This window comes from Syzygium oleosum, unplaced genomic scaffold (assembly GCF_021117445.2).
Source record: "Syzygium oleosum isolate NSW1041296 unplaced genomic scaffold, Sole_v2.1 Sole_v2.14, whole genome shotgun sequence".
Taxonomy (NCBI): domain Eukaryota; kingdom Viridiplantae; phylum Streptophyta; class Magnoliopsida; order Myrtales; family Myrtaceae; genus Syzygium; species Syzygium oleosum.
Genome location: NW_026607498.1, coordinates 7,030,834 through 7,052,477, shown reverse-complemented (window position 1 = coordinate 7,052,477; position 21,644 = coordinate 7,030,834). Strand labels below are relative to the sequence as shown.

General features: G+C 44.0%; 1 protein-coding gene across 2 annotated transcripts in view; it reads left to right on the top strand.

Annotated features, from left to right (window-relative positions):
• The window catches only part of LOC130139969 (metal tolerance protein 1-like), a 34,720-nt gene that overhangs the window by 8,832 nt on the left and 4,244 nt on the right, over positions 1 to 21,644 (top strand). The window contains exon 2 of one of the 2 annotated variants that reach the window (XM_056318043.1): positions 16,496 to 17,814. In XM_056318043.1, coding sequence (XP_056174018.1) covers positions 16,496 to 17,788 — 1,293 coding nt within the window. In that variant the 3' untranslated portion in view covers positions 17,789 to 17,814. Of the gene's footprint in view, positions 1 to 16,495; positions 17,976 to 21,644 lie in introns of those variants that run through there. The other variant, XM_056318042.1, reaches the window with a different exon arrangement.

Below are 21,644 nucleotides of genomic sequence, written 5' to 3'. Positions count from 1 at the left end.
TCTGTATGTACCAACTCCAAAGGCTGCTTGGCTCTTCTAGCGTTTCCAACTAGAAAGGATTCTCGATGCTGTTTTCCAACAAGACATCCTTCACATGGGTGGTCTGGACTGTCGATCAAAGGCATGCTAGTCACCATTTTTTTCTGGACGAGTAATTTTAGTCCACGAAAATTTAGATGACCGAATCGAAGATACCACAGCCAGTTGCTATCTTTTTCCATCGCTTGAAAACTCAACAGAGTATTCGTCTGAAGGGACAGAGGGAACACCCGATTCTTCGTCATCTGCGCCGTTGTGATCAACTTATTGTTTTCACCTCTGATAGTGCAAACTCCATTTTCAATATTAACTTTATGACCTTTTTCGGAAAGTTGCCCAACACTAAGCAAATTCCAGAAAAGTCCTGGTACAAAGTAAACGTCTGCAATAGTAACATCAGTACCATTTTTTGATTTGATATCAATGTTACCTTTGCCCAAAACGGGAATTTTTGATTTATTCCCAAAGTTGACTTCACCACGAACTGTCTCGTCTAATTGCGAGAATAGCTCCTTTCGGCCACACATGTGATTACTGCACCCGGTATCGAGATACCAGATATTGGCATCCATGGTACTCGAGTCATCCGTTTTGCATGCTAACACCAGATTCTCATCAGCATCGACAACATGTACACGTTCTGGCTGCTCGTACCCTATGTTTGCTCGGCATTCAGATTTGTAATGTCCGAATCTGTTACACTTAAAACACTTGACCCTTGATTTGTCACGTGTTTTATACCTTCCCGTGGAATTCAAATTTGCACCTCTACCTCGGGCACCTCCACGACCTCGGGCACCATGATGGCCTCCTCGATTTGAGTGAGCGACTCGACTCTGCAATGCTTGCTCGGGATTCGAACCGATGGACTTCTGATTCATTCTTTGCTCATGCGAGCATAATGAACTTATCAACCGCTCCAATGTCATGGTTGATATATCTTGGCCTTCTTCGATCGCCGCAATAACATAGTCAAATCTCTCAGTCAAAGACCTTAAGATTTTTTTTACAACTCGAACATCTTGGAGTTCTTCACCATTAACCTTCAGTTGGTTAACGATAATTTGCACACGATCAAAGTACGACGAGATAGATTCAGAGTCATTCATGCGTAAAGACTCGAAATCTCCTCGAAGTGTTTGGAGCCGCACCCGCCTAACACGATCATCGCCTTTGTAGGATTTTTGCAAAGTATCCCACGCTTCTTTCGCGGTCTCTGCACTCGATATTTTTTCAAATATCGTTTCATCCACGGCTTGAAAGATCGCATATAATGCTTTCTGATCTTTCTTCCGAAATTCCACCAAAGAGTCTTTCTCCTCCTTTCTTAAAGCTTCGAATGCTTCAGCATCGGCTACTTCAGTGTAGCTATTTTGTAACATCCTGAATTTTGACCCGTTATCGGAACTAGTAAAGCGTATATTAATTCTCGTGTGATTTTAGTGAGTCTCGCCCGGATTTGATCAATCACGGGATACTAACCAAATGGGAAAGGCTAAATAGGAACAGGTACGTGGACCGAGAAAACGATCGCGATTGGACACTGATTTCGAGAAACGTCGAGGGAATATCTTGAGCCAATATGGGCCGATCTTAGGAAGATAATGGATTTGATATAGTTAGTAACGTACGATTGGATCGCGGGTGATTCCGCACGACCGAAAGTACGCCTGACAAACGAATCCCAAATTTTATCCGAACGATCGCGACCCCGATACTAGTGATAATCTCTTACCTTCTCTCGAGATTTGAGACTATCGAGACTCGGACAGTCTTAGGTCGATACGCGTAACACCTAAATAGCCACCCGTTAGTGAGAGATCTTAAGATTTCAAAACGAGCTATTTTGATCGCGATATTGAGCCGAACTCCGATATCAAAATTTCAAGGATAATTATGACTATTTAGTAGGACGGACGTCATTTTATAGTGGCCAAGTAAGTTTGGGACAAGAACGGCTGAAAATAGGAATTTCGACAAAAATTGGGAAAATTACGGTTTTGCCCCCGTGGGCACCGGGGCTGGATTCGGAGGCCGTTTGAGGTTATTTTTCACGGCCAAGGTCATTTTGGAGTGGCCACATACATTTAGAGTGGTTTTGGACAAAAACGAGAATTTGTGCAAAAATTGGAAAAATAATATTATTTTATTCCTGGGACTTCGCAGGCGATTTTCGAAGGCGTAGAAAGTGAATTTCGCGAATCCGACACCGTATTATGTCTCCCATGAACATATAGGACCGGTATGGACAAAAATTGAAATTTCGGTCCGGGATCGGAAAATTACGAAAATGCCCCTAAGCCATTTTAATTTATTCCGAAATTTGGATAAATTTTGGGGACTAACTAAGGTTAAGTAGACCAAACCAGACCTGGTCAGCCTTGGTTAGGGGCATTTGTCCATTATACCCTTGAATTATTGGAGAGGAGTGAACCTAAGCCATAGGATTCAAGGGCAAATTGTCCAAACCCTTGGATTGTTGACACTTGGACTCCACTCACTCAAGTTTGACCACTTTTGACCTGCTTCTTCTCTCTCCTCAGTCTCTCTTAGCTCACGTTCTTCTCTCTCCCGAGCAGCCTCACGATCGTCCTCTTCACGCCGTTCCTCTGTCCGTATGCTCCGCCGCCACTGTTCATGCTCTGAACAGCCCGCACTGCCGGAGCTAGCCGACTCGAGCCGCCGCACAAAGACCCTCGCACCACCCCGGCCTCCGTCGACCCCCCCACCCCTCTCAGATCGTCCGCCCCACGCCACTGCTTTCAAAGCAGAGAGAGAGAGAGAAGAAACACCGCGGCCTTCACCTCGGCCGCACCGCGCCGCCCGTCCACCGCCGTGCGCCACCTCGTCGACCACCTCGCCCTCACCGTCTCTCTCTCCACCATCCTCAGCCCGTACGCCCAGCAGCTCCCCTGTTTCGGTAGTGTGTGTGGCCGTGAACCACACCGGCGCCGCCGTGACCGCCGGCTTGCCCCCGGAGCGCCGCCGTCGATTCTCACCGCGTGTCGGTAACCGACCGCCCGCTCCCGTCGCCTCGAGTCGATTTTAGGCGAGTATAAACCCCTAAACCCTTAATTAGTTTATTTGTGCATTTTAGAGGGTAATTAGGGGGTTGATTAGGCTTAATCATGGTCTAATCATGTCTAATGTTGTGTGGGGTGATTAGGGGGCCTAATTAGTGCCTAATGAAGTGAGTTAGAGGTGGATTATGGCCTAATTGGAGTTCTGTTCTGACACTGTTCATTGAATACCGAATTTGTGCAATTTGTCTAAGTGTGAAATTATTTGAGTTCAATTGTTAGTGACCTTGGATTGGTCATTGTAGGGATCAATTAAGCTTATTTGAGGCTTAATTATGTATATTTGGTGGTTGAATGATTAGGGTAAGTGATTAGGCCCTAATGAGTTGGTTTAAAGGTGGTTTAGTGCCTAAATGTTGATTTTCCTGGTACTGTTCATGGGGCACCGAATTTGTGTAATTTTGTCTAAGTGTTTCACTAATTGAGTTCAAGTGCCAATGACTTGGATTTGGACATTTTGGGGACTATTTAGGCTTATTTGAACCTTAATTAAGTGTATTTGGTTGTTGGGTGATTAGGGTTTGAGACTAGAGCCTAATGAGGGTGTTTAATTGTGGTTTAGTGGACAAAATGTGTCCTCCCCTGGTACTGTTCATTCAGTACCGAATTTGTGCAAATTGTCCAAGTTGAGTAATTAATGGACGATTATTTGATGACAAGAACTTAGGCATTTTAGGGGTTGATTAGGACTTGTATAATCCTATTGAACAACCCGAATTGGTGAGAATGGTTATCGAGACCAAAGTGCTCAAGGCGGGCCTTAGGCGCATTGAATTACCTTGGAAAGGATTGCGCGGATAAAATGTGGAGTTCTTGAACTAGAATGAAATTGTTTGGGAATGCCGGGAGTGAGTGGCATAAGTCTAATTTGATCATAATTATGCTTGGTAAATTTGATATCAGGATTTGGCTTGAATTCCCGAACATATATTTTGTATATCAAGTTGTGATTAGTTGAAATTGAGTGAAACGATATACATGCTTGAGTTATATTCAATTGTGGCCTTCGGGTCGGGAGAAATTGTGGCCTTCGGGTCGGGCCTTCGGGTCGGGAGAAATTGTGGCCTTCGGGTCGGGCCTTCGGGTCGGGAGAAATTGTGGCCTTCGGGTCGGGCTTTCGGGTCGGGAGAAATTGTGGCCTTCGGGTCGTGGCCTTCGGGTCGGTTTAACTGTTGTGGCCTTCGGTTCGATTTAATTGAATATGTTTTATAAGGATATTGAAAGTCTAACCTGCAGGGCAGAGTAGTGAATTGGGCTATGGGCCCGGGTGAACTTATATTGATTGTTATACTGGTTCATTTATTTATGTGTTTTATTTACCCTCTGGAGGTGCACATTAACCTAGTTTAGGATTAGTGGTTTTTACTTGCTGAGTTTTTCTCACGGTTGTGGTAAAACCGACTTTTCAGATCTCCAGCCATGAACTTCGATGATGCCCCGTTACGCTTTGAGATTCCCCACCATATAGAGCGTACGCTGACCGTTCACCCCGTGGGGAACGGGGAGAAGTACTATAGACACTATGCTTTAGTATGGGTAGACGTAGGCTTTGCTCACTTTGAGACTCACGAGTACCTAGCCTGGTGTTTCCGGGATCGTTTTGGAGAAAAATTCGGTCCCATCAGGTCCGCCGATGTTCCGTTTGTGGGAGAGGGTCAGCTGGATATTCAGTGTCCAGACGGTGATGTAGTAGATGTTGATATGGAGGGCAATCCTGATTCTGAGGTTGAGTACGAGATTGTGGAAGAAGAGGAAGAGCACGAGGAGCTTAGTGGATTAGCCTTTGAGCCGGAGATAGTCGATCCAGCTCCAGAGCAGGTGGACGCAGAAGCCCCTGAGCCTATGGACATAGACGAGTACGAAGAGCAAGACCCTGAGCCAGAGATAGAGTTGGAGGCCATGAGTTCTAAGGAGGATCAAGAGCGATTCGAGAGTTCTTCGGAGTCGTCGGGTTCTGATCCTGACTAGGTACCGTAGGTTAGATATCAGTATAGGAGTGAGGGCCGATACTTTTTGACCGTGCCCCTCCAGTAGTTAGTTTGACACCCCTAGGTCACGATCCCTTTTTGTTCGTGGCCTTTTTGATGTACCTTTTTGTTTATTAATGGATAATGTATATAGGGGTTTAATCGATCGTAATTGGTATCTCTTGCCACTCATGGTTGCTTTTAAATTGTCTGGGTGTATATATATATATTTATTATATATACGTCGTTTCCGCATGAGGCGTGTTTTCTCTGATTTGGGTTTCGGGTCGGTGACGTAACCTGGGAGCGTCGCGCTACTATTTCGACCTATAAGCGGGATGCTCATGCTTCGTGGGGCACGGGGCGCGACATCCCCGTCCGAAGTGGTATCAGAGCATGGACAGCTCGGTCCATTCTGGTCGAACCCTGGAGTGATAAGGAGGAGTGACCATGGGTAGCCATAGGGTGACCTAGTGTGCTAAGTGTACCTCCAGATTGCTTGTGTTTGAATGTTGTGTTGATTAATTGAACCAGTATTATGCAGGTGCGGCAGGACCCAAGGTAAATGTGCGAGTTCTTGGGTGAAAATTATGTGCCGTTATGCTAGCTGCATGCTGAGTGTTTCATTACTTTTGTATTGATACTTGCCTAGGACTTAGACCGGATTGTTTGGTTTAGGTCTCTAATTCCTGGACGGAATTATATTAGGTAATTGAGCACTCAGATTTGGAAGGATGAGCAGCGAAGGAGGAAGTGTGAGAAGAGTCCCAAGGAGGGGCACAGGAAGAGGAACTAGAGGTGGAGGTCGGGCTCGAGTGAGAGCTGTAGAAGACCTCGAGACGGGTGTTAGAGCGGCAGGAAACCCCGGAGTCAATGCTGGAGCTGCAGTAGACCCAGAATGGAACAAGTGATCGAAACCCTAAGAGAAATAGGGAATGTCATGGGCAGACAGGCCCAAGATAGAGCAATAGTCATTCGGCCGAGGCTCAGCTGGGCCGCAGCGTCCTGCCATCAATGGGAATCAAGCCCAAGCCCTCAAGCTCAAGCTCAACCAATGGTAGCAACTAGACCAATACACCCGCCTGGTGGAACAGCTTTCTTAGTGAAACCGCCCAAGTTCACGGGCAGCAGGTGACCCGAGAATCCGCCCCACGTTGGGTGGAGGAGTTGGAGAAAGCATTCGACTTGTTAGGGTGTAATCGAGGCGAAAAGATTTCGTTGGCGACTTACCACCGCAAGATAATGCGCACGACCGGTGGAAGGCGATTAAGGATAAAGTATTTCCGAAAATATGGAACAGGACACAGGCAATTTTTGTCGAGCATTTCTATGGGCAGTTTTTCTCAGAGAGTGCCCAGGAGAAGAAGATGGCGGAGTTCATGAGACTTCGTTAGGGGTCGATGACAGTAGTTCAGTACGAAGCAGAGTTCACAAGACTATCCAGATTCGCCCCAAGGATGGTTGAAAATCCGCTGGATAAAGCTCGAAGATTCCGGGATGGACTGAAGTCGGATCTTCGTACCCAGATGCTTTTACTGAATATCAAAGATTACAGAGAATTGTATGAGCGAGCCCAAACGATGGAGCGAGATCAGATGGAAAGGACAGCAGCATCGGGTTCAAGGTTTAATCAGAATCGGGACAATCGTCGCTTCGGCAAGAAGCCGATGGCTAGCAATAGACGGTTTGTTCCACTTCCGAGGAGCAATATAGGGAAACCCAGCCAGACGCCAAATAAATTCGGGGCTTGTTTTCGTTGCGGGAGTTTGGGACACCGTATAAAGGATTGTCCCCAAAGAACGACCTTTAGGACCCCAGGACAACATCGGCAGCCCGCAGTAGGAAATCATGCCGAAATCCCCCACCGGCTATTCAAGGCAGACCACCTGCACAAGGAAGGGTATACGCAATGGCGCGTAAGGATGCCGAGGACGCGCCAGGCGTGGTCACAGGTACCATCTCTCTCTGTGATCATGCTGCCTATGCGTTATTTGATCCCGGGGCAACCCATTCGTTTATTTCAGAACAGTTTGTTAGATTGGTTGGTCTGGAGCCTATATTACTTGAAAGCATGTTATGTGTGACGACCCCCATTGCATGATAGGGTGTTAGTATCATTGGGGTGCTTGACCGTAAAATCGTGATTAGGAATGTAGAGGAAAGGATTGATTTGGCCGTGTTTAGCCATGTATGATTTCGATGTGATCATCGGTATGGATTGGCTAACGAAACAGAAAGCCGTTATGGATTGCGGCAATAGGGACAAATCAATTTAATCCGATTGGACATCCTAGGTTTGAATTTCGTGGAAACCGAGGAGGAACCTCGATCCCTTGGATCTCCTCAGTAGAGGCAACCGAGATGCTCGAAGAAGGTTGTGAGGATATTTGGTTAATGTTAAGGATCCGACCTTAGCGGAACCCAAGTTGGAAGAAATCCCTATTGTGTGCAATTTCCCCGAGGTTTTCCCTCAGGAATTGCCAGGCTTACCGCCAGAACGGGAAGTGGAGTTCGTAATAGAATTGGCCCCAGGTACTGAGCCGATTTCTAAGGCCCCATATCGGATGTCCCTATCGGAGTTAAAGGAGTTGAAAGTCCAAATGCGAGAACTGCCGGATAAAGGGTTCATTCGTCCTGAGTGCGTCCTCATGGGGAGCGCATCCTATTTGTAAAGAAAAAGGACGGGACGTTGAGATTATGTATAGACTATCGGCAGTTGAATCAGGTGACTATAAAGAATAAGTATCCACTGCCAAGAATTGATGACTTGTTCGATCAATTGCAAGGAGCGTCAGTGTTCTCCAAGATTGATCTACGGACCGGGTATCATCAGTTAAGAATTCGGAAGGAGGATATACCCAAGATCGCATTTAGGACGAGGTATGGGCATTACGAGTTTACAGTCATGCCATTCGGTTTGACGAATGCCCTCGCAGCTTTCATGGATCTCGATGAACAGAGTTTTTAAGGAATTCCTGGACCGTTCGTCATTGTGTTCATCGACGATATTCTAGTATACTCGAAGAGTCCGGAAGAACATGAAGTGCATTTGACCAAGTATTACGGACGTTGAGGAGCACGCACTTTATGCGAAGTTCAAGAAATGCGAGTTCGGCTTAGCAAGGTAGCATTCCTTGGACATATTGTATCGGGAGAAGGAATATCTCGTGGATCCAACTAAGATTGAAGCAAAGGCTCAAGTGGCCCGCAGACCGACATCGGTGACTAAATCGTGGAGTTTCTTGGGATTGGCCGGTTATTATCGACGTTTCGTGGAAGGATTCTCGTCGATAGCCATGTCATTAACGCGATTACTGAAAAAAGAGGTTAAGTTTGAATGGGACGACAAGTGCGAACGAAGCTTTCAGGAACTTAAGCACAGACTGACAACAGCTCCAGTCTTAACTATTCCATCTGGGCCTGGTGGATTTGAGGTCTACAGTGATGCTTCACTCAGGGGACTCGGTTGTGTACTAATGCAGCATGGAAAAGTAGTTGCATATGCGTCACGTCAGTTGAGACCACACGAGTCGAACTATCCGACGCATGACCTAGAGTTGGCTGCCATTGTTTTTGCACTTAAAATCTGGAGACATTATTTATGTGGGGAAAAGTTTCAGATTTATACGGATCATCAGAGCCTCAAATATCTGTTTTCTCAAAAAGAGCTAAATATGAGGCAGCGTAGATGGATGGAACTTCTGAAAGATTATGATTGCGACATCATGTACCACCCTGGAAAGGCGAATCGAGTGGCGGATGCGCTAAGTCGCAAATCAAGTATGGCGCATATGATGATCAAGGAGTGGACGTTATTAGAAAAGCTTCGAGACTCAGAATTTAAATTTGAATTAGGCCATGTGTCAAATCTGCTGGCTACTTTGAGAATCGAGCCGAGATTCGGGTGCCAAGATTAAGGCGCCTAGCCCACGGATCGGGAAATTCAGAAATCGTGGAAATGGATGCCGCTACAAGGAAGCCGATTTCCAAGTATCGAGGATGGAATCCTGAAATTTAGAGGACGATGGTGTGTACACGATGATACCGAGCTTAAGGAAGAGATACTAAGAGAAGCTCACCGCAAAGAATTACAAAGATATCCACCCTCGGGCAAAGATGAAAATGTACCGAGGAATCTACGACAATATTATTGGTGGAATGGAATGAAGACGGATGTGGCCAGGTATGTGGCTAAGTGTTTGACATGTCAGCAGGTAAAGGCGCAACACTGTAAACCTGGGGGACTGCTGCGACCGTTGGAAATTCCCGAGTGGAAATGGGAACACATCATCATGGACTTTGTAACCGGATTGCCGAGGAGCCAAAGAGGGCATGATTCCATTTGGGTGATTGTGGATCGACTTACGAAGTCGGCACATTTCTTAGCTGTACGAAAGGATTTCGAATTGGAAAGGTATGCGAAGCGTATGTGAGACGGATCGTTAGACTGCATGGAGTGCGGTAACAATTACATCGAGATCGTGACCCGAGGTTTACGGCGAATTTTTGGAAAAGTCTGCAGACGGCCTTGGGAACAAAAGTGCAGTTCAGTACAGCTTACCATCCTCAGACTGACGGTCAATCAGAAATGACGATTCAGACCCTCGAGGATATGTTGAGAGCTTGTGTACTGGATTTCCGTGGTAAATGGGAAGAACAAATGTGCATTTAGTGGAGTTTGCATATAATAACAAATATCACAGAGTATCCAGATGGTCCCATTTGAAGCCTTATACGGCAGAGCATGTAGGACTCCTGTGTGCTGGGATGAAGTAGGTGAACGGAGTATTACTGGCCCAGAGTTGATCCAGCAGACAGTGGAAGTTGTCAAGATTATCCGAGAAAGGCTGAAAATAGCCCAAAGTCGCCAGAAGAGCTATGCCGATCAGAGACGACGACATTTGGAATTCCAAGTTGGAGACCATGTATTCCTCAAGGTGTCACCTATGAAAGGGTTATCCCGATTTGGCAAGAAAGGGAAGCTGAGTCCGAGGTTTGTCGGACCATTCGAGATCTTAGAAAAGATTGGCGATATGGCGTATAGGCTTGCCCTGCCACCTAACTTGTCCCAGGTACACAATGTCTTCCACGTGTCGATGTTGAGAAAGTATGAACCAGACCCGACACACGTTCTAAGATATGAAGAAATAGACGTGGACGACAGGGTGTCGTACGTGGAGAGACCAGTCAGAATTGAAGATCGGAAGGATCGAGTACTACGGAATAAGACGATTTCGATGGTCAAGGTAGTCTGGGAACACCATGGGATGGAAGGCGCTACATGGGAAAGCGAGGAGGCCATGCGACATCAACACCCCCAGTTGTTCGAGGAACAAGTTTAGAGTACAAATTTCGGGGTCGAAATTTTTATAAGGGGGGAAGAGTTGTAACATCCTGAATTTTGACCCGTTATCGGAACCAGTAAAGCGTATATTAATTCTCGTGTGATTTTAGTGAGTCTCGCCCGGACTTGATCAATCACGGGATACTAACCAAATAGGAAAGGCTAAATAGGAACAGGTACGTAGACCGAGAAAATGATCGCGATTGGACACTGATTTCGAGAAACGTCGAGGGAATATCTTGAGCCAATATGGGCCGATCTTAGGAAGATAATGGATTTGATATAGTTAGTAACGTACAATTGGATCGCGGGTGATTCCGCACGACCGAAAGTACGCCTGACAAACGAATCCCAAATTTTATCCGAACAATCGCGACCCCGGTACTAGTGATAATCTCTTACCTTCTCTCGAGATTTGAGACTATCGAGACTCGGACAATCTTAGGTCGATACGCGTAACACCTAAATAGCCACCCGTTAGTGAGAGATCTTAAGATTTCAAAACGAGCTATTTTGATCGCGATATTGAGTCGAACTCCGATATCAAAATTTCAAGGGTAATTATGACTATTTAGTAGGACGGACGTCATTTTATAGTGGCCAAGTAAGTTTGGGACAAGAACGGCTGAAAATAGGAATTTCGACAAAAATTGGGAAAATTACGGTTTTGCCCCAGTGGGCACCGGGGCTGGATTCGGAGGCCGTTTGAGGTTATTTTTCACGGCCAAGGTCATTTTGGAGTGGCCACATACATTTAGAGTGGTTTTGGACAAAAACGGGAATTTCTGCAAAAATTGGAAAAATAATATTATTTTATTTCCGGGACTTCGCAGGCGATTTTTGAAGGCGTAGAAAGTGAATTTCGCGAATCCGACACTGTATTATGTCTCCCATGAACATATAGGACCAGTATAGACAAAAATTGAAATTTCGGTCCGGGATCGGAAAATTACGAAAATGCCCCTAAGCCATTTTAATTTATTCCGAAATTTGGATAAATTTTGGGGACTAACTAAGGTTAAGTAGACCAAACCAGACCTGGTCAGCCTTGGTTAGGGGCATTTGTCCATTATACCCTTGAATTATTGGAGAGGAGTGAACCTAAGCCATAGGATTCAAGGGCAAATTGTCCAAACCCTTGGATTGTTGACACTTGGACTCCACTCACCCAAGTTTGACCACTTTTGACCTGCTTCTTCTCTCTCCTCAGTCTCTCTTAGCTCACGTTCTCTCTCTCCCGAGCAGCCTCACGATCGTCCTCTTCACGCCGTTCCTCTATCCGTATGCTCCGCGGCCCACTGCTCACGCCTGAGAATGCCCGCACTGCCGGAGTCATCGCCGACCTCGTGCCGCCGCACAAGACTCCCCGCACCGCCTCCCAGCCTCCGTCGACCAGCCCCACCCTCCGACCGTCTCGCCCCACAAAGAATCAAGCTTGTGCGAGAGAGAGAGAGAAACACCGCCGGCCTTCACCTCGCCGGCACCGCACCGCCGTCCACCGCCGTGCGCCACCCTCGTCGACCACCTCGCCCTCACCGTCTCTCTCTCCACCATCCTCAGCCCGTACGCCCAGCAGCTCCCCTGTTTCGGTAGTGTGTGTGGCCGTGAACCACACCGGCGCCGCCGTGACCGCCGGCTTGCCCCCGGAGCGCCGCCGTCGATTCTCATCGCGTGTCGGTAACCGACCGCCCGCTCCCGTCGCCTCGAGTCGATTTTAGGCGAGTATAAACCCCTAAACCCTTAATTAGTTTATTTGTGCATTTTAGAGGGTAATTAGGGGGTTGATTAGGCTTAATCATGGTCTAATCATGTCTAATGTTGTGTGGGGTGATTAGGGGCCTAATTAGTGCCTAATGAAGTGAGTTAGAGGTGGATTATGGCCTAATTGGAGTTCTGTTCGACCTTCGTTCATTGAATACCGAATTTGTGCAATTTGTCTAAGTGTGAAATTATTTGGGTTCAATTGTTAGTGACCTTGGATTGGTCATTGTAGGGATCAATTAAGCTTATTTGAGGCTTAATTATGTATATTTGGTGGTTGAATGATTAGGGTAAGTGATTAGGCCCTAATGAGTTGGTTTAAAGGTGGTTTAGTGCCTAAATGTTGATTTTCTTGGTACTGTTCATGGGGCACCGAATTTGTGTAATTTTGTCTAAGTGTTTCACTAATTGAGTTCAAGTGCCAATGACTTGGATTTGGACATTTTGGGGACTATTTAGGCTTATTTGAACCTTAATTAAGTGTATTTGGTTGTTGGGTGATTAGGGTTTGAGACTAGAGCCTAATGAGGGTGTTTAATTGTGGTTTAGTGGACAAAATGTGTCCTCCCCTGGTACTGTTCATTCAGTACCGAATTTGTGCAAATTGTCCAAGTTGAGTAGTTAATGGACGATTATTTGATGACAAGAACTTAGGCATTTTAGGGGTTGATTAGGACTTGTATAATCCTATTGAACAACCCGAATTGGTGAGAATGGTTATCGAGACCAAAGTGCCCAAGGCGGGCCTTAGGCGCATTGAATTACCTTGGAAAGGATTGCGCGGATAAAATGTGGAGTTCTTGAACTAGAATGAAATTGTTTGGGAATGCCGGGAGTGAGTGGCATAAGTCTAATTTGATCATAATTATGCTTGGTAAATTTGATATCAGGATTTGGCTTGAATTCCCGAACATATGTTTTGTATATCAAGTTGTGATTGGTTGAAATTGAGTGAAACGATATACATGCTTGAGTTATATTCAATTGTGGCCTTTGGGTCGGGCCTTCGGGTCGGGAGAAATTGTGGCCTTCGGGTCGGGCCTTCGGGTCGGGAGAAATTGTGGCCTTCGGGTCGGGAGAAATTGTGGCCTTCGGGTCGTGGCCTTCGGGTCGGTTTAACTATTGTGGCCTTCGGGTCGATTTAATTGAATATGTTTTATAAGGATATTGAAAGTCTAACCTGCAGGGCAGAGTAGTGAATTGGGCTGTGGGCCCGGGTGAACTTATATTGATTTTTATACTGGTTCATTTATTTATGTGTTTTATTTACCCTCTGGAGGTGCACATTAGCCTAGTTTAGGATTAGTGGTTTTTACTTGCTGAGTTTTTCTCACAGTTGTGGTAAAACCGACTTTTCAGATCTCCAGCCATGAACTTCGATGATGCCCCGTTACGCTTTGGGATTCCCCACCATATAGAGCGTACGTTGACCGTGCACCCCGTGGGGAACGGGGAGAAGTACTATAGATACTATGCTTTAGTATGGGTAGACGTAGGCTTAGCTTACTTTGAGACTCACGATTACCTAGCCTGGTGTTTCCGGGATCGTTTTGGAGAAGAATTCGGTCCCATCAGATCCGCCGATGTCCCGTTTGTGGGAGAGGGTCAGCTGGATATTCAGTGTCCAGACAGTGATGTAGTAGATGTTGATATGTAGGGCAATCCTGATTCTGAGGTTGAGTACGAGATTGTGGAAGAAGAGGAAGAGCACGAGGAGCTTGGTGGATTAGCCTTTGAGCCGGAGATAGTCGATCCAGCTCCAGAGCAGGTGGACGCAGAAGCCCCTGAGCCTATGGACATAGACGAGTACGAAGAGCAAGACCCTGAGCCAGAGATAGAGTTGGAAGCCATGAGTTCTGAGGAGGATCAAGAGCGATTCGAGAGTTTTTCGGAGTCGTCGGGTTCTGATCCTGACTGGGTACCGTAGGTTAGATATCAGTATAGGAGTGAGGGCCGACACTTTTTGACCGTATCCCTCCGGTAGTTAGTTTGACACCCCTAGGTCACCGATCCCTTTTTGTTCGTGGCCTTTTTGATGTACCTTTTTGTTTATTAATGGATAATGTATATAGGGGTTTAATCGATCGTAATTGGTATCTCTTGCCACTCATGATTGCTTTTAAATTGTCTGGGTGTATATATATATTTATTATATATACGTCGTTTCCGCATGAGGCGTGTTTTCTCTGATTTGGGTTTCGGGTCGGTGACGTAACCTGGGAGCGTCGCGCTACTATTTCGAGCTATAAGCGGGATGCTCATGCTTCGTGGGGCACGGGGCGCGACATATTTTCCACCAGGTTCCACAAATCTTGGGATTTGAAAAGAACCTTCATCTAGACAGACCAGTTGTTGAAATTCTTTTCGTTCAACTTTGGAAGTTGTAATTGAACAGAACTTGTGGATGCCATTGCTGGCTCTGATACCAATTGTAGGAACCAAAAAAAGGATATAGACAAACTTTGATGATTTTGGTGAGAAGCACACAGATACACAAACGAGAGAGAATAATATTCAAAATGCCTTTTGCACAGACTATACACAGAAGAATACAAGCTTAGTTCTATAAGTTTTTTCTCACAACTCTCTCTTTCTATGGCTTTTCACACACTCTTACACAAATAGGGAGGGGACAACCTATTTATACTACTCCTAAAGAAATTTTCTTGAATACCAAGTTTGTCAAACTTGAAGACCAAGTTTGTGTCATCTTGAAGACCAAGTTTGTGTTAAAGACAAAAACAATTTTAATATTTCTAACAAATTGGACTTGAGCTGTGACTCAACTTTGTTGCTCGATGCTGGTTTTAGATGTCCCTGGTCTTTAACGACCAACTAATTGATCGCTTCATCCTTTTTCATTGGGAAAAATTAGTACTGAATGTTACTTGTTAGCTCGTCATTCTCTATTCAGCCTAAGGGTTTTGCAGTTAGACTTTGGAGTTACAAAATGTTGGAAAAAAGTGGAACAGGGAGAAATATTTGGGCATGATGCACCGTGAAATGGCTTGAGGTTTTGTGATAGAATGTTTGGTGGGTCAAATCTCATGGATTGAAGTTGAAACCGTTCAAGGTTGATAGAAACCATGTGGATCATCTCATCTTGTAAGGTGACATCATCTCTTGTCTAGAGTGTTGTATAGGAGGCTAGCCTAGGCTTCTTGGATCTAATTATGGAAAAAGGTTATGTCATTTTAGGATGTTGACATGTTTTGAGGACTTTATAGACTGTGATGCTGGATGCATTGGCAAAGGAACAGTTACACTCTAGAAAAGACCTTTTTAAGTATATAAGCTAGCGCTTCGAGTAGCTCTAGTATTTTGGAGGATTGTTGATGTCTACAAACTTTATAACGTAATGAAGGGCAGATTCGAACCAAGAAAAGGAGTTTTTAAGTGGATACACTGTATGTCTATGCTGTCGCCGTTAACATCCAACTTTTATAGCATGTCATATGGTCGTGGATGTGACATATACTGTTCAGTGACGATATGGATGATCTAAGTAGACTTCCACAGACATGTTGAGACAGATGATATTGCTGAAGAATGTCGAGAAATACTTTCTCCATATCGGGTCTGATAGTGCAGGGATTCTTCATTGCATGTAAACCCAATTGAAGAAAGTGTTACTTCTCAGACCAAATAAATAAATTATGTCTGACTTATTTGTTGTGTCCTTTTGTAATTCAAGCGAATACAAAATGTTGATGTTAGTCTAGTCCATCTACAATCAGTCCTAATATACAGCTAGCAACACATGGTGCCTCGCCATCCGTAGAAAAGCTTGCCCAAAATGAAATAGGCCAACTAGAAATCAAAGTTCTGACCAAAAAAGGAAAAAAAAAAACACTAGGAATCAAAGTAGACTGGGTATTTTTCATTTTGGGCAAGCATTTCAGCCTATAATGTGGCGCAATGTGTTGTTATGGGCTACGTGTGAGGATTAACTGCATCAACATTCTCAGTTCCTTAGAATGAAAAAAGACACAAAAACCAAGTAAAAAATACTTGTTAATTCTGGTTTGACAGGGGGTTGTCATTTCTTGGGTTGGACAAGGCCCAAGAGTGCCAGTGTAAATTTGGGGAATGTAGTCGTCTCACTATATTTGGTAAACTTCGGTTTGGCATCTCCTTTTTCTTTTAGTGGAACCATCCAATTTTAGATGAGGAAATAAGATCGACCGTTAAAGATTTCCTGGTATAGGCTTACTCTTGCTCTGGTATCCTTCAGTGTAACTTTAGCTGTGGGGCCATCGCTTACTTTGGGTATTCGACTCACTTGGTTGTTTCTTTTGCTATAGATGAGCACACACGATTCTGAACATGGACACATCATCGAAGTGTGTGGAGATGTGTCAGCCATGGAAACGAGCCAGGTTGGTAGTAAGGTATGCGCAGAGTCACCTTGTGGTTTTTCAGACGCTAGAAATAGTTCGGAAGATGCAAGAGAGAGGTCAACCTCGATGAAGAAACTTTTGATTGTGGTTGTGCTTTGTGTGATCTTCATGAGCGTAGAAGTAGTTGGTGGTATTGAAGCCAACAGTCTTGCCATTCTCACGGATGTGGCGCATTTGCTGTCGGATATTGCTTCATTTGCAATATCCTTGTTCTCTCTTTGGGCATCAGGTTGGGAGGCAACTCCACGCCAGTCCTATGGCTTCTTCCGAATTGAAATTCTTGGTGCACTTGTCTCCGTCCAGATTATATGGCTACTTGCTGGGATTCTTGTGTATGAAGCAATAGATAGACTTATTAACGGTACCACCGAAGTTCATGGCTTTCTCATGTTCATTATTGCTGCATTTGGTCTTCTCGTGAATATTGCCATGGCGCTCTCACTGGGTCATGATCACAGTCACGGTCACGGTCATGGTGACCACGGTCATGGACATAGTCATGGGCATGATGAAGATGATGCACACGGACATAGTGATCATGCTCATAGCCACGAGGATCATGGTGATTTGCATTCTCATGGATTAACTATCAAGAAACATCACCGTCATCATCATGGAGAAGGTTCTAAAGGACATGCTGATCAGTATCACAGCCACGAAACAGATCAAACCGAGCCTCTTCTGCAGACTTGCTCGGAAGCCGAAGGTGACTCAGAACCTGGAACCAAACAGAAGCAGCGGCGTAATATTAACATACAAGGTGCTTATCTTCATGTACTAGGGGATTCGATTCAAAGTGTAGGTGTGATGATTGGCGGTGCGGTTATATGGATTAAGCCCGAGTGGAAGATTGTCGACTTGATCTGCACCCTGGTATTCTCAGTAATTGTGCTGGGGACAACAATAAGGATGCTCCGTAACATTCTGGAGGTTTTGATGGAGAATACGCCTAGAGAGATTGATGCGACAAGGCTCGAGAGGGGACTTTGCGAGATGGATGAAGTGATTGCGGTCCATGAATTGCACATCTGGGCTATAACGGTTGGAAAGGTGCTATTAGCGTGCCACGTCAAAATAAAGCGCGACACCAACGCCGATATGGTCCTGGACCAGGTCGTAGACTACATCAGAAGAGAGTACAATATAAGTCACGTCACCATTCAAATAGAAAGAGAGTGGATGTCGGAAGGTGACTGATTTAGTTTTGGTATTGTATAAGGATGGTAGGGTTTGGGTCAAATTTTAGCTCCAAATTTGGTTGGATGTTGCTGTTTTGTCCTTTTTCTCTTAGCTGGGCCTCTGAGGCTCTTCAGGATTATGATGTGATGTACTCACCTTGTGTCTAGTTTCTTTGACTATGATTACTAGTTCGTTAAGTATTAAAGAGAGCTGCTCCTGTTGAGCTGGATTGGGTCTTTTAGCTCTCCAATCTTCGCATCATTGAATTTCGGTAGTCTGGTTTGTTTAAGATTCATTTTGGTTAAAAAGTTTGCCTGTGTTGATGTACTTAGGCCGCTGTGGGCATTTTGAGTTATGAGCCTCTACTAATCCAGATATCTATGATTGGATGATTTAACTCTCGACTATTAATTTGGGAAAGTTCAAGAACTACTGATGACAACATTAGTAGGAAAACGAAATCCGCTCATCCTTTGAAAATAATTTGCTCGAGCCCTGTGCACCTTTCTGCCATGCCGAAACATACCTGTCTGATGTAACCGCTGTTCATAAGGAATTCGGTAGAGATACAGAAGTGCATACAAGTCGAGCGTTTTGGTAGGAATCATGTTGATAGGCGAGACTACAGTGCTGCTCAAGCTTGTTGGAGATGATGTTGTTGTTTACACAATGATTGGAATACATTGATTATGCCATATATTAGTTGAAATCTTAACTGGTGGTCCAAAATTTGCAAGAAGGAAAAGCAACAAAATAGCGGGATGTTCCTTCGCTCTGGAATCACCCAACGTTGCTTAGTTTAATAATGCTCCCAAATTCACTTTTGGTAAGCCAAAATACATCCTGTAAACAGAGGTTTACATCGTGTTCTCTCTGTACGTGCGTGCGTGTAACTAATCTCTTCATTGTACATGATCAATCATACATGAATTGCTGAGCTTTCCTATCTACTGATGAGCTGGGCAATGTACTAGCCTGCTAGGCTGCTAGAGCATATAATTGGCAGGATTCGGCGTTCTTGCAAAGCTCAACGAGGGAGAAGTTGTGAGCACGATATGCCGCTCGAATGCCAGAATAGCCTGCCTCCGTTGCTAGAGTCTTGAACTCTCTCCGGGTCCTTTCTTTTCCACCTCGAAACATGATGATGATCCCTTCGCTTTGTACACGTCGAGTTCAGGATCGCACGAGAGCAATGCCATTAGATCACGTGGCATTTTATACTAGACCGCTTACCCTCTCAACACGGTGATTATTAGGGGTGAGCATCCTGGAACTGGGTTCGATTCTTGTCCGGTTCCAGTATTTAGAGGATAGGTTTGGATTTGAAAAGTTGGGAACCAGTTCCGATAAGATAGGTTTCAAGTCGCAATTGCTTCCCCGAATGAATGGTGCGTTTTGCAGCTTCTGGCCACATCCAATATGTCTCTAACTTGGTGAATGCGGGCACATTGGGCAAACTTTTTGCGGACATGCATTGTTTGATCTCCACCTCCTTCAAAGAATTGAAATCTTTCATATTGTCGACGGCTTTCAACATTTCACAACATAACGTAGTTGAAGATGCTGTGGTTTTTGTTCTGTCTTTTATAGATTGTTACTTTTGGGGATTGTACTCCTGTTGTTACTTTACTTTTTTTTTTGCTTGACTAAGGGATGGTTTCGACGCTACGCAATTGTTTTATATTTCTGTTTGCTTTTTACTATACTTCTCTCCATTTTGTTACTCTACTATATTGCTGTAATTGCTATATGCCTAGATTGTAAACAAGGGGATATTTTACCAAAGTTTGTCCTACTAAGGAATTGAACAAAATGAAAAAAAAAGAAATTGACTAGTTCCCGAGTAAACCTGGAACCGGACCGGAATGACGATCAGTAATAGAGTCAGTTCTATGGTTCCCCACTTTGGAATCGCTCAGCCCTAGTGATTAACCCAATCCATCACGGATTGCATGTAACAATATGATATTCTCCACGCACTCGATAGACAGGAGGGAGTAATTACATAGGTTCATTCGCGACAAACTTAGGCCCGATTTCTCCTGGGAATGGCTCGAGCTGGTTAAGGCCTAAAAAATAGAGATCCCGCCCGGGATTTCTTTAGATTAAACTTAAGGGCCTCCGTTTAATAAGTGACGATATTTGATTTGTAAAGCTGTTTTGTTTTGTTTTTTTTTTTGTTAACCGAAATTAGCACGTTCCGACAAATACCTCATAAAATTTTTTACGGAAACATATCATATAAATAACAAAAAATTAGTTCCGTCAAACTTTGCCCCTCGAGCATCAAAGAACTTAGATACATGTCAAGTTCCACTTTAACTCTACTCGTACCACCGCAACGACGGTCCGAAAACGAAAGATATTTCATGGAATCACTCCCTAAAAAAAAAGTATTTTAGCCAAAAGCCAAAGCACATTGCTTGAATAATTATCCCTATAACCCATGATTGATTTTAAAAGTTGAAATAATAGTAATAAAAAATAAATATATTTTTTTGGGTTGCATCATCATGTCCCAGGAGTCGTTATCGTTTTGTTCCTCTCTTTTGTCGTTTAATGTTTAATTCGATTATGTTCTCCAGATGAACACGGCTAGTGTTCTCGTTTATAATTAATTCCAGCCGATTGGGATATTCCTCCTAACAGTCAAATCGGACTAAGGTCCGATCATCCTTTAACCACGGTTTAATGTTACGAAAAATCTCAAACTAATATATTCATAATAAATTTATCTCAAATTAATTTTTTGACCTCTAAAATCCCTAAATGTACACCTGTGACAAACTCCAAATAAATACATTTACGACAAATTTACTTTTCATTAGTTTTCGTCAAATTGGATTAATACCATGAAAAATCACAAACTGGTAAACGGAGGATAAAACCCTAAACTAGTACATCCGTCAACTGTCATGTCATCCAACTTAGCAATATAACAGTCAAATTTAATAGAAACTAACGAAGGGTAAAGATGTCACATGTGTACCAGTTTGGGTAAAGTTATCATATGTTTACGGGTTTTGCGTTTTTCGTGGTATTAACCCTAATTTATTCAATACCAAATATTGCTCGTGAATATCCCAAAACAAAAAATTAACCGACAATGTTGGGAAAATTGAAATTGGGAAAAGGAAAGCGAAAAAAACCTTCGGCGTCGGGCTTTTTTAGTACCCGACCCGGCAAAAGCCGAATTCAAATATTGTGATAAATATATGTTTTCATCACGAATTGGCCTAATTAAAAAAAAAAAAGCACTAACTTTAGGTCGAGTGACAATTCGCCCTAACTTTTGTTTGTCTTATAAAAAATCACAAACTTTCACTTAAATCCCAAATCGACCTCCTTGACTTATAACTATTGATTATCCAACTTGACTATTCCACTTTAGCAATAAATCCACGTGGCTTGCGATTGGATTTAAAATACTATTCATTGTCTTTTCTTTGAGCCATAACTCAAGACTAACAGTGAAACTGTTCATCCCCTTCACTTCACCGGAAGTCAAAAGATCTCCTGATTGAATTTCTTTGGTCGACTTCATAATTTGAAATTGTAGACCAACGCCTGTCGACAAATGCCATGGACGAGATCCGCCAAGCTCACAATCATAACATTTTTTCTCAAACAAGGGTGATTTCGAACAGAAAGTCAACAAGAGGCCATATTTGGGAGAATAGTGAAAATTGGTGATTTTTTATAAAACAAAAAAAAGTTTGGGCCAAAATTGTTACTCAATCTAAAGTTGGTACTTTTTTACAGAACAAAAAAAAGCTCAGGTCAGAATTGTCACTCGACCTAAAGTTTGTGGTTTTTTTTTTTTAATTAGCCCTCACGAATTAGACAAGCATCACTGACGAAACAAAAAGCATAA